The sequence below is a fragment of the Carassius carassius genome, chromosome 16 (genome assembly GCF_963082965.1).
Source record: "Carassius carassius chromosome 16, fCarCar2.1, whole genome shotgun sequence".
Lineage (NCBI taxonomy): Eukaryota > Metazoa > Chordata > Actinopteri > Cypriniformes > Cyprinidae > Carassius > Carassius carassius.
The window spans coordinates 23,462,047-23,475,559 of NC_081770.1; the positions used below are offsets into that span (position 1 = coordinate 23,462,047).

The 13,513-nt window shown below is 37.9% G+C and overlaps 2 protein-coding genes across 16 annotated transcripts in view; both read right to left on the minus strand.

The window, feature by feature from the left end:
* Positions 1 to 9,575, minus strand: part of LOC132159954 (E-selectin-like) — a 159,477-nt gene extending 149,902 nt beyond the window's left edge. The window contains exon 1 of the mRNA XM_059569647.1: positions 9,450 to 9,575. The gene's annotated coding sequence lies outside the window, so the exon portion shown is untranslated. The remainder of the gene's footprint in view (positions 1 to 9,449) is intronic.
* The window catches only part of LOC132159950 (complement component receptor 1-like protein), a 217,702-nt gene that overhangs the window by 111,968 nt on the left and 92,221 nt on the right, over positions 1 to 13,513 (minus strand). For 9 of the 15 annotated variants that reach the window (XM_059569631.1, XM_059569638.1, XM_059569633.1 and 6 more), the window contains 3 exons: positions 7,962 to 8,135; positions 6,853 to 7,044; positions 6,602 to 6,775 (listed from right to left, as the gene is read on the minus strand). In XM_059569631.1, the coding sequence (XP_059425614.1) occupies positions 6,602 to 6,775; positions 6,853 to 7,044; positions 7,962 to 8,135 (540 nt within the window). Of the gene's footprint in view, positions 1 to 6,601; positions 6,776 to 6,852; positions 7,045 to 7,961; positions 8,136 to 8,694; positions 8,887 to 13,513 lie in introns of all 15 variants that reach the window. The other 6 variants (XM_059569632.1, XM_059569644.1, XM_059569639.1 and 3 more) reach the window with 6 other exon arrangements.

The window sequence follows — 13,513 nt, forward strand, 5'->3', positions numbered from 1 at the left end:
GCTCCTGCAATATCAGTGTTAGCCTTTGCGAATAAACACTCCACTATTAGTACAAGGCCTGCTATCTTTACAGAAAACACACTTGGTTTCAAAGTCAGTCATCTGATTCTACTGTGCTGAAAGAAAATGCACTTTATGAATTACACAGATGAATTACACAGATGCACGTAGCATCCTGGTGTAGCACCCATCCAGGGATTTCTCTAAGGTTGGATTCAGGGTCCAGCATTCACTGCCATAGAGGAGAACGTAGAAGAAGCTGAGTTTGATTTGGCGGGAAAGGTTGTACAACCCGAATTCCGGAAAAGTTGGGACATTTTTTAAATTTTAATAAAATGAAAACTAAAGGAATTTCAAATCACATGAGCCAATATTTTATTCACAATAGAACATAGATAACGTAGCAAATGTTTAAACTGAGAAATTGTACACTTTTATCCACTTAATTAGCTCATTTAAAATTTAATGCCTGCTACAGGTCTCAAAAAAGTTGGCACGGGGGCAACAAATGGCTAAAAAAGCAAGCAGTTTTGAAAAGATTCAGCTGGGAGAACATCTAGTGATTAATTAAGTTAATTGATATCAGGTCTGTAACATGATTAGCTATAAAAGCTTTGTCTTAGAGAAGCAGAGTCTCTCAGAAGTAAAGATGGGCAGAGGCTCTCCAATCTGTGAAAGACTGCGTAAAAAAATTGTGAAAAACTTTAAAAACAATGTTCCTCAACGTCAAATTGCAAAGGCTTTGCAAATCTCATCATCTACAGTGCATAACATCATCAAAAGATTCAGAGAAACTGGAGAAATCACTGTGCGTAAGGGACAAGGCCGGAGACCTTTATTGGATGCCCGTGGTCTTCGGGCTCTCAGACGACACTGCATCACTCATCGGCATGATTTTGTCAATGACATTACTAAATGGGCCCAGGAATACTTTCAGAAACCACTGTCGGTAAACACAATCCGCCGTGCCATCAGCAGATGCCAACTAAAGCTCTATCATGCAAAAAGGAAGCCATATGTGAACATGGTCCAGAAGCGCCGTCGTGTCCTGTGGGCCATGGCTCATTTAAAATGGACTATTTCAAAGTGGAATAGTGTTTTATGGTCAGACGAGTCCAAATTTGACATTCTTGTTGGAAATCACGGACGCCGTGTTCTCCGGGCTAAAGAGGAGGGAGACCTTCCAGCATGTTATCAGCGTTCAGTTCAAAAGCCAGCATCTCTGATGGTATGGGGGTGCATAAGTGCATACGGTATGGGCAGCTTGCATGTTTTGGAAGGCTCTGTGAATGCTGAAAGGTATATAAAGGTTTTAGAGCAACATATGCTTCCCTCCAAACAACGTCTATTTCAGGGAAGGCCTTGTTTATTTCAGCAGGACAATGCAAAACCACATACTGCAGCTATAACAACAGCATGGCTTCGTCGTAGAAGAGTCCGGGTGCTAACCTGGCCTGCCTGCAGTCCAGATCTTTCACCTATAGAGAACATTTGGCGCATCATTAAACGAAAAATATGTCACAGACGACCACGAACTCTTCAGCAGCTGGAAATCTATATAAGGCAAGAATGGGACCAAATTCCAACAGCAAAACTCCAGCAACTCATAGCCTCAATGCCCAGACGTCTTCAAACTGTTTTGAAAAGAAAAGGAGATGCTACACCATGGTAAACATGCCCCGTCCCAACTATTTTGAGACCTGTAGCAGAAATCAAAATTGAAATGAGCTCATTTTGTGCATAAAATTGTAAACTTTCTCAGTTTAAACATTTGCTATGTTATCTATGTTCTATTGTGAATAAAATATTGGCTCATGTGATTTGAAAGTCTTTTAGTTTTCATTTTATTAAAATTTAAAAAACGTCCCAACTTTTCCGGAATTCGGGTTGTAGTTCCATACACTGTTCATGCCATTCAGGGCCCTCCATGCAAGTGCCTTCCTCACTTTTAGATCTTGCTCAGTTGAGTTGACCCATGCGCCCAGGTATTTGAAGTCCTCAACTTCTTTCAGCACAGTGTCTCCTGCTGTTATCAGAGGTTGATGATCTGGTGGAACGTTGTAGGTCATGACCTCAGTTTTCTTTGCATTTATCCTAAGGCCAACCTTGGTGCACTCTAGCTCTACCCTGTGTAGTAGTTCCTGTGCTTGTTCCATGTTGTCGGAGAGCAGACTGATGTCATCTGCATAGTCAAGGTCTGTCAAGACTACTGCCGGGTGTCGACTTGACTTCCTTGGTGTCAGCGTAAAGCCAAGTTCCTGCTCTCGCCCACTGATTGCCTTCTTGAGCGCATAATCAAGGACTATGATGAAGAGGAAGGGGGCTAGTGTGTCCCCTTGCATAACTCCAGCCAGGATGTCAAACTCCTCACTGTTGCCATCTGGGGTCACCACCCTGGCCCTTGTTCCTGAGTACATGGACTCTATTGCCCGGAGTAGGTTCGGAGGATTTTTTATTTAATGAATATAACAATTAATTGATAATTGTTTAAATTAATATAATTGATACTTTTGAAGGTGACCTATTATGACCTTTTTTAAAAGATGTAAAATAGGTCTCTGTTGTCCCCAGAGTGTGGGTGTGTGTGAAGTTTTAGCTCAAAATACATTACAGATAATTTTTTATAGCTTGTTAAAATTTCACTTTTAGGATATGAGCTCCTGCAATATCAGTGTTAGCCTTTGTGAATAAACACTCCACTATTAGTACAAGGCCTGCTATCTTTACAGAAAACACACTTGGTTTCAAAGTCAGTCATCTGATTCTACTGTGCTGAAAGAAAATGCACTTTATGAATTACACAGATGGGAGCACGACGTGATAAAAATAACTAATGGTTCTATTGCATTCTATTACAAACTTTATAAGCCCCACTTGTGATTATGAGCTCGACTAATTCCAGCGGTCGACTTCACATTGCTTTCATTTGCAGTTTTAACTCCCACATTCCTATTAACGATCATTCTGGTAGCACGTAAAGGCATTATCAGTGAAAACAGACAGACAATGGTAGTTTAAGGGTGTACTCATACTAGCCAGTTTGAACCGTGCCCGAGTGCGTTTGACCACCAAAGCGCGGTTCGTTTGACTAGTGTGAGTGCTCCGTACCGTGCCCAGGCGCGGCTCGATTGGCCGGCCCTGGCCCGCTTGGAAGAGGTGGGCCAGAGCACGGTGCAGTTGGACTCGGGCGCGGTTCGCATGCAGTGTGAGCGCTAACCGTGCTGGAGCATGGAACAGGACGCGTGGCGTCACGGTTTTGCGACGCTCCAAAAGCTCAGCTGGTACCTTGCAAACCTCCTCATACGAGCAGCACAATTACGTGAAAATTTTCGCGCCACTAAGGCGACACATCTCTTTAACAACAGGCTGTGAGAGGGCTGTGGACCACCGTGGACCAAACGACACAAAATTATCCACAAAGAAAACAGAGCGATGGACTCCATTGTGTTCACAGCCGCTCTTCCTGTTTATCCCGAAACCGTCGCGCACCATAATGACGTAAGCGTGCTCCGGCACGAATGCTGAAACCCTCCTATGTGAGTGCAGGCCAGAGGGGGAGTGGGGAGGGGGGACAATCGTACTCGGGCCCGGTTCATGGCAACCGTGCCTAGTGTGAGTACACCCTTAGCAACATTATTAGCCTTACAGAGTGCCACGAAGCTTTTTCAGAAAGGCCATTTGGAAAAATTATGCGTGATACTTATTTCTTCAGGAGCTGTAGCTGGATCATGAACAGTTGGCACTGCTCCACAAATCTCGGTAGAGATGAAGGAGCGTTTTCTTCGTAAACAAAATTAACCCACCTTTTCTTCTGCGGCTCAGAATTCGGGAGTAGAGGAGAGCTATGTAGATCCATATATCCAGCTACAGAACACCTAAAACACTTGGGAGACATTCTCATCAGTGCAGGAAGGGTGGACTGTATACAACTCGCTCAGAGCGGTGTCTGTCAACTTTCGTGGGAAGGCCTGTTGCTAATATGACTTCACATTACCACCAAGTCAGAAAACAGGTAGTTGGGAGACACTGCTTATGATTTATGGGGATAAAAAAAGGAGTGAGTGATTTTTTTATCATTATAGGGTAGTTGTGTACACACTGCCAACACACATTTATGTTCAAACAACACATGAAAGTGAATTTTGCATAAGAGGTCACCTTTAATTTAATTTGTGCAGGTCTTTACAGGTCTTTAAAAGTCTTACATTTGATTCTAAAAATCCTGCAGATACCCTGAACCAGAGAACTGCACGGGTCCGATTTTGTAAATCCGCACCCGCCGGTACCCGAAGTGCTTTAAACCGCATCCGACCCGTTTTCCGACAGCTGCACTAATTAAAATAATCAATGTTTTATCAATCAATTGCCCGTATTTAATAAATAAGAAACAAATATATAGCAGACAATGTAATTACCTTAGTTTAATTGACAGAATTACTAAAAAATATTTTGTTACCTAAAAGTTTAATATTTTTTGTGTCACGCATACATGCATGTCTATTTCCCTCATATTAAATCTAAAACGCATGTGGACTGACGTTTTTCCAATGTCTGGATTCCTTTATTAATGGAGTATATAAACAGACATTTCAATATATTGGTATTAAATGCATTTTCTGAGAATTCATATTTTACGTTTTTACTGCAAATGTCGAAATACGTGCTCTTGGTCCATCAGTGCTTGAGTCACTGATCACATTAGAATAAAATATATCATATTAAAATACAAAATTGACTGATTTATGAATGTATATGCATAGTTCTCATCAGTCGGAAATACAGATAAACGCTTTAATTTGTTGTATTTTTGATCCTGAAAGAAAACAGAACAACAAAAGAGCGAATCATACCAACGTTTGAGGTTGTGCTTCAAATTGAACGCACCCATTTTTAAATCGTCCACAGCTGAGCATCGCGAGAGGCGGATCTGCGCCAGAGCGCACATGTGAACGAGCTGCACAAAGTCATTTTCAGATGCAATTAAAAAAACAACAACAACAACCCTGGATTGCCTAGATTAGGCCCATATTCACAAATGTGTTAGCTATGTAATGAAATATCTGATATTCCGATTGTCAAATACATGCAAGTGGAAGTGTAGCTATTGTTGTTTAAACACCTTTATAACGATCGCGGTATAGTTGAGCTGTATGCGCGATATAATTTTATGACACAAATTTTGAAATAGGCTTAAATCAAACACATTTTAATTCAGATACTGTATATATATATATATATATATATATATATATATATATATATATATATATATATATATACGGAAAACAAAAACAACGAAAAAAAAAACAGCTGACTGATCTTTTACGTCTGTTAACTAATGACTCATTCAGTCATTCGCGCGGTTGTGATTTTTTAAAAGTGAAACATAGGCCTATTTTTACGTTTGCACGTGACTGTTTTGAACCCGTGTTTAGACCCGTGTTTCCCCTGTGTCCGACCCGACCCGCACCCGTATCCGACACAGTTGTATATTTTTCACCCGTTTCAGCCAAATTTGTCCGTGGGTACCCGAACCCGTGCAGGACTCTACCCTGAACAGAGCTAATAAGTGATCTTCTGCTGCCATCTACTGGTTATAATGATAATAATATGTAATTTTCCTCTTAAAAGTCTTTGTTTTCCACCAGGACACACATTTTTTTCATGACAGTTTCATAAATTAAAAATTAATCCTTAGTGAATTACATAAAGTGAATATATGCACTGACTGCCAATATATACGAACAATGTAGGGTTAAAATGTTAATATAATTTTCATACATCTAAAGAATTATACATTTAGTATGTCTTTAGTTGTTTGTTTGTTTGCTTTTACTTGCAAGAAATCAAAAACCGACAAACTGAATAGGGATTTTTTTTATTCTTTTTATCTGCTCCATTTGTTTTTGCCTAGTAGTACAGCTGATGCTTCATCTATGTTTTATTTCCACTGTCACACACACTTTGGCAAAGTCATCACTCCATCATTACACTTGTGTCTTGGGGTAAAACCTACTGAATTTTTGCCCCACTGACACTTAAAGGTGATGTGATCATCATGTGGTGCGAACAACTTTTGTTGATCAGTGTAGGCCAACTCTATACCTCTTTCATTCATTATATCCACTGTCACTGTACAGGGCTCTGAAATAAACCCAACATGTCACTATCAGTGTAACAGTAAACATTAATTAAGCAATCATCACAACATACAACTTAAACTACAAGATTGCATCATGATGTATATGTATGATATGTATGGTGCAGCATTTTCATACTTACTTAAACACGTAATATTCCCGCTCCATTCTCCTTGCTGACAGGTCAAGTATTTGGAGAAAGAGGGATGTGAATCCAATGTGTATTTATTAAAGCAGATGTATTCAACTCTCTCCCCTGTATTGTATTCCTTTTTTGTTATTTCTACTGTATCTGCATTGTTTACTTGTTGTGGTGGTCCACATTTTCTTGAGGCTGTCATCACTAAGAAAGCATGGCATTAGTAAATCTCTAATATGAGAATGAGGTAATTGTAATGTTTGTTTTTTACTCCCAGTTTCATTCATTTGCACATATAGTGAGTTTTAAAAACAGAACATACCAGTGCACAGTGGATTTGGTGTCCAACCATCTCGTGTACATGTGGCTTCTTCTGCCTTTTTCTCATACCCAGACTCGCAATAGTAATTGTGTTTTGTTCCCAGTTTCATATCTCCTCTGAAATAATTGTCTGGGTGAGACACATGCTGGTCACGTGGAACTTCACATCTAATCCCTAAAACAAGATTCACATGCTTTTAATAATATAGTGAGTTTATCACTAAATCCAGAAGTGTTTCTGTATAATCTTACCTTCACAACCAGGCTTATGATCCCACTCCCCATTATCTTGGCATGTAATTTTTTTGCTGGTTTCTTTAAAAAACCAAACGCGTTTGACAGAGCAGATAATCTCCACACTTTCTCCAGCTCTGAACATAGTCTTTCCCTCTGGGATGATCTTTTTTACTCCAGATGTAGTTGACTGAAGCTCACAAGTTATTTCTATACAAGACATAGTTATGATGTATTTAAGTGTTAAATAAGGTTTTTTTTTTTTTTTTTTAACACTTATTTCTTTTTGTATGAAGGTTTTTGTAATTAAGAGCTTTCATGCCAAAGAACATTGCGTAGATAAGTTTTTAAACTTTTTTTTTTTTTTAATCTGAATAGTTGTTGCCTTCTGATTTCTTTAACAATAATGAGGACATAACATCACCCTTTAAGAACAAATAAATCGCTCAGGGGTGTGTTTCCCAAAAGCATAGTTGCTAACCTGTTACTACTTAGTTGGTTGGCAATGGGACATTGCATTGCAACCAACAAAGTTGCTAACTTAGTTAGCAACTATGCTTTTGGGAAACGCACCCCAGAGCGGTTGTGTTTAAACAGCAGTGTCGGTCAGCTTTCAGGGGAGGGCCTGTGGCTAATGTGACATCACATTAGCACCAAGTCGGAATACAGGTAGTTGGAAGACACTGTTTACAATTTATGGGGATAAAAAAAAAAAAAAGTGAGTGCTTTTTTATCATTATAGGGTGGTTGTGTACACACACTGCCAACAGATATTTATGTTCAAACAACATGTGAAATGTTTAAAACTTTAATTTAATTTGTGCAGGTCTTCAAAAGTCTTGAATTTGATTCTAACATGACATTTTCAGAAATTTAAAATTAATCCTTAAAGTGAATTACATGAAGTGAATACATGCACTGACTTGCAATATATATGAACAATGTAGGGTTAAAATGGTTAACTTGTAGTGTTAACATTGTTCACTTGTGGTGGTAGTCCACATTTTCTTGAGGCTGTCACCACTAAGAAAGCATGGCATTAGTAAATCTCTAATGTTTTTTTTTTTTTTTTTGCTCCCAGTTTCATTCATTTGCACATATAGTGAGATTAAAAAAACAGAACATACCAGTGCACAGTGGATTTGGTGTCCAACCATCTCGTGTACATGTGGCTTCTTCTGCCTTTTTCTCATACCCAGACTCGCAATAGTAATTGTGTTTTGTTCCCAGTTTCATATCTCCTCTGAAATAATTGTCTGGGAAAGACAGATGCTGGTCACGTGGAACTTCACATCTAATCTCTAAAACAAGATTCACATGCTTTTAGTTATTTTACAAGTTATTTCTGTACAAGACATAATTATGATGTATTTAAGTGTTAAATATGTTTTTGTTTTTTTATCACACACTTATTTTCTTTTGTATGAATGGTTTGTATTTAAGACCTTTCATGTCAGAGAACATTGTGTAGATAAGAGTTTTTAAACTTTTTTTTTAATATGAATAGTATTAGACCTATTGGTTTGTTGCCTTCTGATTTCTTTAACAATAATGAGGACATGACATCACCCTTTAAGTAAAAGTAAATATCAAAGATAAAAAAAAAGATATATTACTACTTAAATTATGGAAGGGAGTCTACAGCACAGTGGCACTAAAATACATTAATTCTAGAGAGCATCTGATTAGACCAAACAAATTTATAGCACTGTTGTCATTATTTTTTATTTTATTTCTTTCACTTTTTTGTATCAAGAATGTAATTTATATAGTTTCATACATTATACATTAAAAACATATTGCAAAAACAGTTCTTATATATTTAAAGCAAATATATTATTACACTGTATTGCTTCATACCTCTACATGTCGGATATGGCTGATCCCATTTTCCATCTGACTGGCATTCAATTGCTCGATGTCCGTTAAGCGTCAGGTTCACATCAGTGCATCGAAAAACTAAAATATGTCCAGGTTTGTAAGGTGAAACAATTCCTGGATGTCCAATTAAAATGTCAACATTGATGAGTTGTTCCCCCTCGCAGGTAACTTCTGTAGATCAAGAAATAAAATTCAGTCATTACTTCAGTTTTACTGAAATAAAGCAGAGCAGAGCAGTTTAATGACAGCTAACTTTATTTCAAATTTAGACCCACATTTGGGTTTTACGGCTAATAAAATTTAATGAAAAATTAACAAAAAAACTATTTATAAATTCAGACCAGCGTTATAAATATATTTGATATACAAACATGATATAAATGCCAATAAACATGCAACATAATGGATTTTTATACTTTGGCTTCATTGTGTATGATTGTGTTACCTTGAGCATTGGTTGAGACATCTATGATCGCTGATAAAAGAAACAGAAACATCTCCCAATATTTCATTTTAAGCTGTAAAACATATCAAATGGCTTAGTTCAGTTTAATAAAAGCTAATAAACTGTATAAACACCATTGATTGAACAATCTAACAAATATTTAAACTTTAAAGCCTGATTCACTTTCCTTATCTAACACAAATCAATACAAATATGTCTTTAGTGTTAAACATGAATGAGTACTGATGAAAAAACTTTTACCTGTTTTCCAAAATAATTATTCACAAACTCTTAAGAGCAATGGTGATATGAATATGAATCCGTGAAGTCTGTGAAATGTAGATAAAAAGCAATGTCCCTTCCCTCTGCTTTACCAAACAGGACTCAATGCCCCCCAAAATGTGATGCAATATAGGAAAATCCACCACATGGTGAAATGTTACCTATTATAGTTGACGTTGGCTGATCACCATAATATTCAGGAATAGAATTTACAGGAAAAACTGGTTTAAAGAGAGGCAATGAAAATAAAAGCAGAAAAGTCGATTATCAGAAGTAAAAATTACTTTACTGTGGTAAAAGACTTATTTTAGCTACTGTACATGTTGTACAAAATGACCCCAAGAAACATACTACACCTGCAGACATTTAAACATTAAGTGTATATCTGTTCATAAAACATCACAGAGTACAGTGTGCAGGCTCTCTCCAATTCTTCTCCTTTTCTACTACTCTGAATTTATAATACATGACAAGACAGTTTAGAACTATATATTGTAGTTTTGTGCTCTAAATTTATATTTTTTATTTCTGTCTCCATTTAAACTAAATGAAAGTAACAAATAATGTTAAAGGTCCCCTGAAGTGCCTAAAATTGCAGCGTTATTCTCTGTGGTGACATAATTTCAACTGAAAACGGAAGACCACGCCCCCTTTTAAAATTAGCCAATAGTGTTTTATTTATATATGCACAGGTCAGAGCAGTTGCACTCGGTTAAGCCGCATTAGACTGCCACAGTCTAATAGATTACTCCCTAGGTTCAACATAAAACTCTTAGTAAAACAAAATAGTGATCATAATCATGCTGAGGTTGTGTAGTTGTAAAAGTTTTTAATATATGCCATGTATGAGAACGAGAGCTCTGTGAAGAGTGCTATTGCTTCATTACACAAGCAGAAAAGCTACCGTTACCACAAACTTTGCATGCCGTATTTCACACGGGGTTTGCCTCGGGGGACTCGTGAGCGGCCACCACCACCGCTTCGTGAAAGCCGGAAGCGAGCCCCGTCGCTTCGCAGGGTACATCAGCAGGCTCTGCCGCTTCGTGAAGGCCGGAAGCGAGCCTCGCCACCTCGCAGGGAACATCAGCGGGCTCCGCCACTTCGTGAAGGCCAGAAGCGAGCCCTGCCGCCGTGAAGGCTGGAAGCGAGCCCCGCCGCCTCGCAGGGAACATCAGCGGGCTCCACCGCTTCGTGAAGGCCTGAAGCGAGCTCCGCTGTCTCGTGATGGCCGGAAGCGAGTCCCGCCGCCTCACAGGGAACATCAGCGGGCTCACCGTGTAAGACTGGGGCCGGACCGTCTGGACTGAGGGACGACTTCTCCCTAAGAAAACAAAGGACTTTCCTGATAATTAACATTTGAACACTCTCTTGAATACCCTCCATCATAAGTAATGGTGCCATCGAAGATGCACCACACCTAGTAGTTCACACCTCACCATCACACTCCCTCCACTTAGTTTCACTCAGAATTGCCAATAGTAGAATATTCTGCATTAATTCAAGTGATATTTACAGTCATGTTTGGTGTCATTTGAATTGTCTCAGGGCGACTGGTACAATGGTCTCAACCTTAGAAAAGTAGATTAAAAGATAATACAGATCCTTAGAGTTAAGAGATATTTTGATTACTGTAATGGGAGTGCCCTTTTCTAGGGTCTTCCATGTAAATTACCTTCTGTTCCCATTGAGGTGTAAACTACCCTGGTCTGGGACCTGACCTAATCAAATTCCAATTGTTAGTTTCTGTCTTCATCTCGGTGGATGTTTGTCTTGTTCTGAGGTATTTAAAGGATTGCAGCAAAAGGATCAGGGCGATTCTGTAGCCAGAAAGCCCGTAGTGTGGTGTGTCTCTTCACTCAATACTATGTATTTTTTAAGGTCAGGTATGCATATTTTACTTTTAGATTAGTCTTTGAGAATTTGATGTTTTGTAATGCTATGATTTGATACGTTTCAATTGGATATGTAATTGGCAGAACACATATTTACCTGACTGATAATAAATTGTTACATTTGATTTTATTCTGTTTTACTCTGTGATTATTGACTCTAGTAGATTACGTTGTATCCCTGTTAGCAACATGAGCACCCGAATGAACGAGTCTCTGGAGTCTAAGGGTATTTTTGGGGCCTGGAAAAGTTTTGTCATGCCCTGACATTTGTGCTTTTTTCAGTTTCTTATAAATACCTAAATGGGTAAAGTCTAATCTCACTGTAATCAGCACAAACTGGGCTATAATAATATGTGAAATGCATGCATGTACATGATTGTATTTTTGAGAAAAAAAATGTTACGCGTGGTTAGTGAAAAACTAAAAATGTTAAATCACTTGAATAAGGCCATAAAACACATAAAGAACAATGGTTCCAGGGATTTTTGAGAACTGGAGCTTGTAGCCTAGAATTTTTCTTTCTATATGATGTGAAAATCATCTTGTTCACTCACTCACAGAAAACAGTATATTGATTTAAATTTTCTAAGACACTTTTTGTTGGTAAAAGTAATATGCGAGTAGGCATAAACTATCATGAATATCATTGTGATTTACACCTGAGAACACAAAGGCCTGCATAATGAGCTGCATAATGAGCCTTTCAGTCATCTGTGTGTCACTGAGAGGAAGGAGTTACAAGAAAGAATGTGAGAACAAAATAAATCTATATAATTTTATGTTTGTAGTTTATTTAGAATATATTTAATTATCCCACAACATACTTTAATTTCCACTTGGGGGAGCAGTTAAACAGTTTATCAGGAACAATCAAAGCTGACTTTCAAACAAATTGTTTGGCATCATTACTCCAGTCACACAATCCTTCAGAAATCCTTTAACAATCTTATTTTCTACAAAAAACATTTATAGTTGTTATTATTATCATCATTATTATTATTATTAATGTTGAAAAGAGGTGAGAATATTTTTAAAGTTTTTTAGGGGGAATAAATTGAAAGAACAGCATTGTTTTTAAATTTGTTAGCCTACAGTTATTTATTTGTTACATTTATATTATTTACATCAAGCTTTTGAATGGTATAGTATTGTATATTGTTATTGAAACTTCATAATGTTTCACTTGATTATATATTTAGTCAGGAATTATAGTTTGGAAAAAGTCTTTGGAAAAAGTCTAACTAGTAAAATGTTTACACGTTATGTGAAAACTAGTACAAGTATATAAATAAATAAAAAGAGACTTACTCATGTTTATGATCTCTGCTGAATAAAGTGCTTCATTCTTTTTTTTCTGAGGAAATCCATTTCTCAAATCCTCAACCACATCACATATTTTTGGGGTTAATTATGTCTTATTCCTCTCATCGCGAAGTAAACAGTAAAATAAAAACTTGAAGAACAGTCTCGCTGCTTTTTCTTCTGTTATGGGCGTATTCAAGCCGCGCGCTTCAGTTTGAATCTGAATAGCGCGTTCAGCGCGGGGGCGTGGTTGTAACATATTATGTATGTTATACATATATGTGGTTATGAGGACATCTAGTGGTCATCTGATATAATGACATCCAGAGTCAGGTGTGATGTTTGTTACGGAGGCAGTGAAATAAAGTTATGTGATGATGCAGCAGCTGGGGTTCGTCTGTTTGTACGAAGAACAGAACATGGTGTCAGAATAAACTGATAAAAACGCCGAAAAAGAGGATGGCACAGTTACAGCCACCACCGCCATTGATTCTGCAAGGAAATCTCTCAGAAAATTGGAAGAACTGGATACAGAGGTTCGAACTTTTCTCGCTAGCTAGTGGAGTAGCAGAGAAGTCTGAGACGGTGCAGTGTGCTACATTTCTGCACGTGGCGGGGGAAGAGGCTATAAAAGTATGTAATACATTTGAGTTCTCAGCAGAGGAGAGAAATAAAATACAAATACTAAAAGACAAGTTTAAAAATTACTGTGAGCCTTGAAAAAACCTACCGTACATCAGACATGTCTTCTTCACGAGATCGCAAGGGCCTGCAGAAACAATCGACACCTACGTCACTGATCTGAAAAGCAAAGCGAAAGACTGTGAGTTTGGTGATCTGCACGATTCTTTAATTCGTGATAGGATTGTATGTGGCA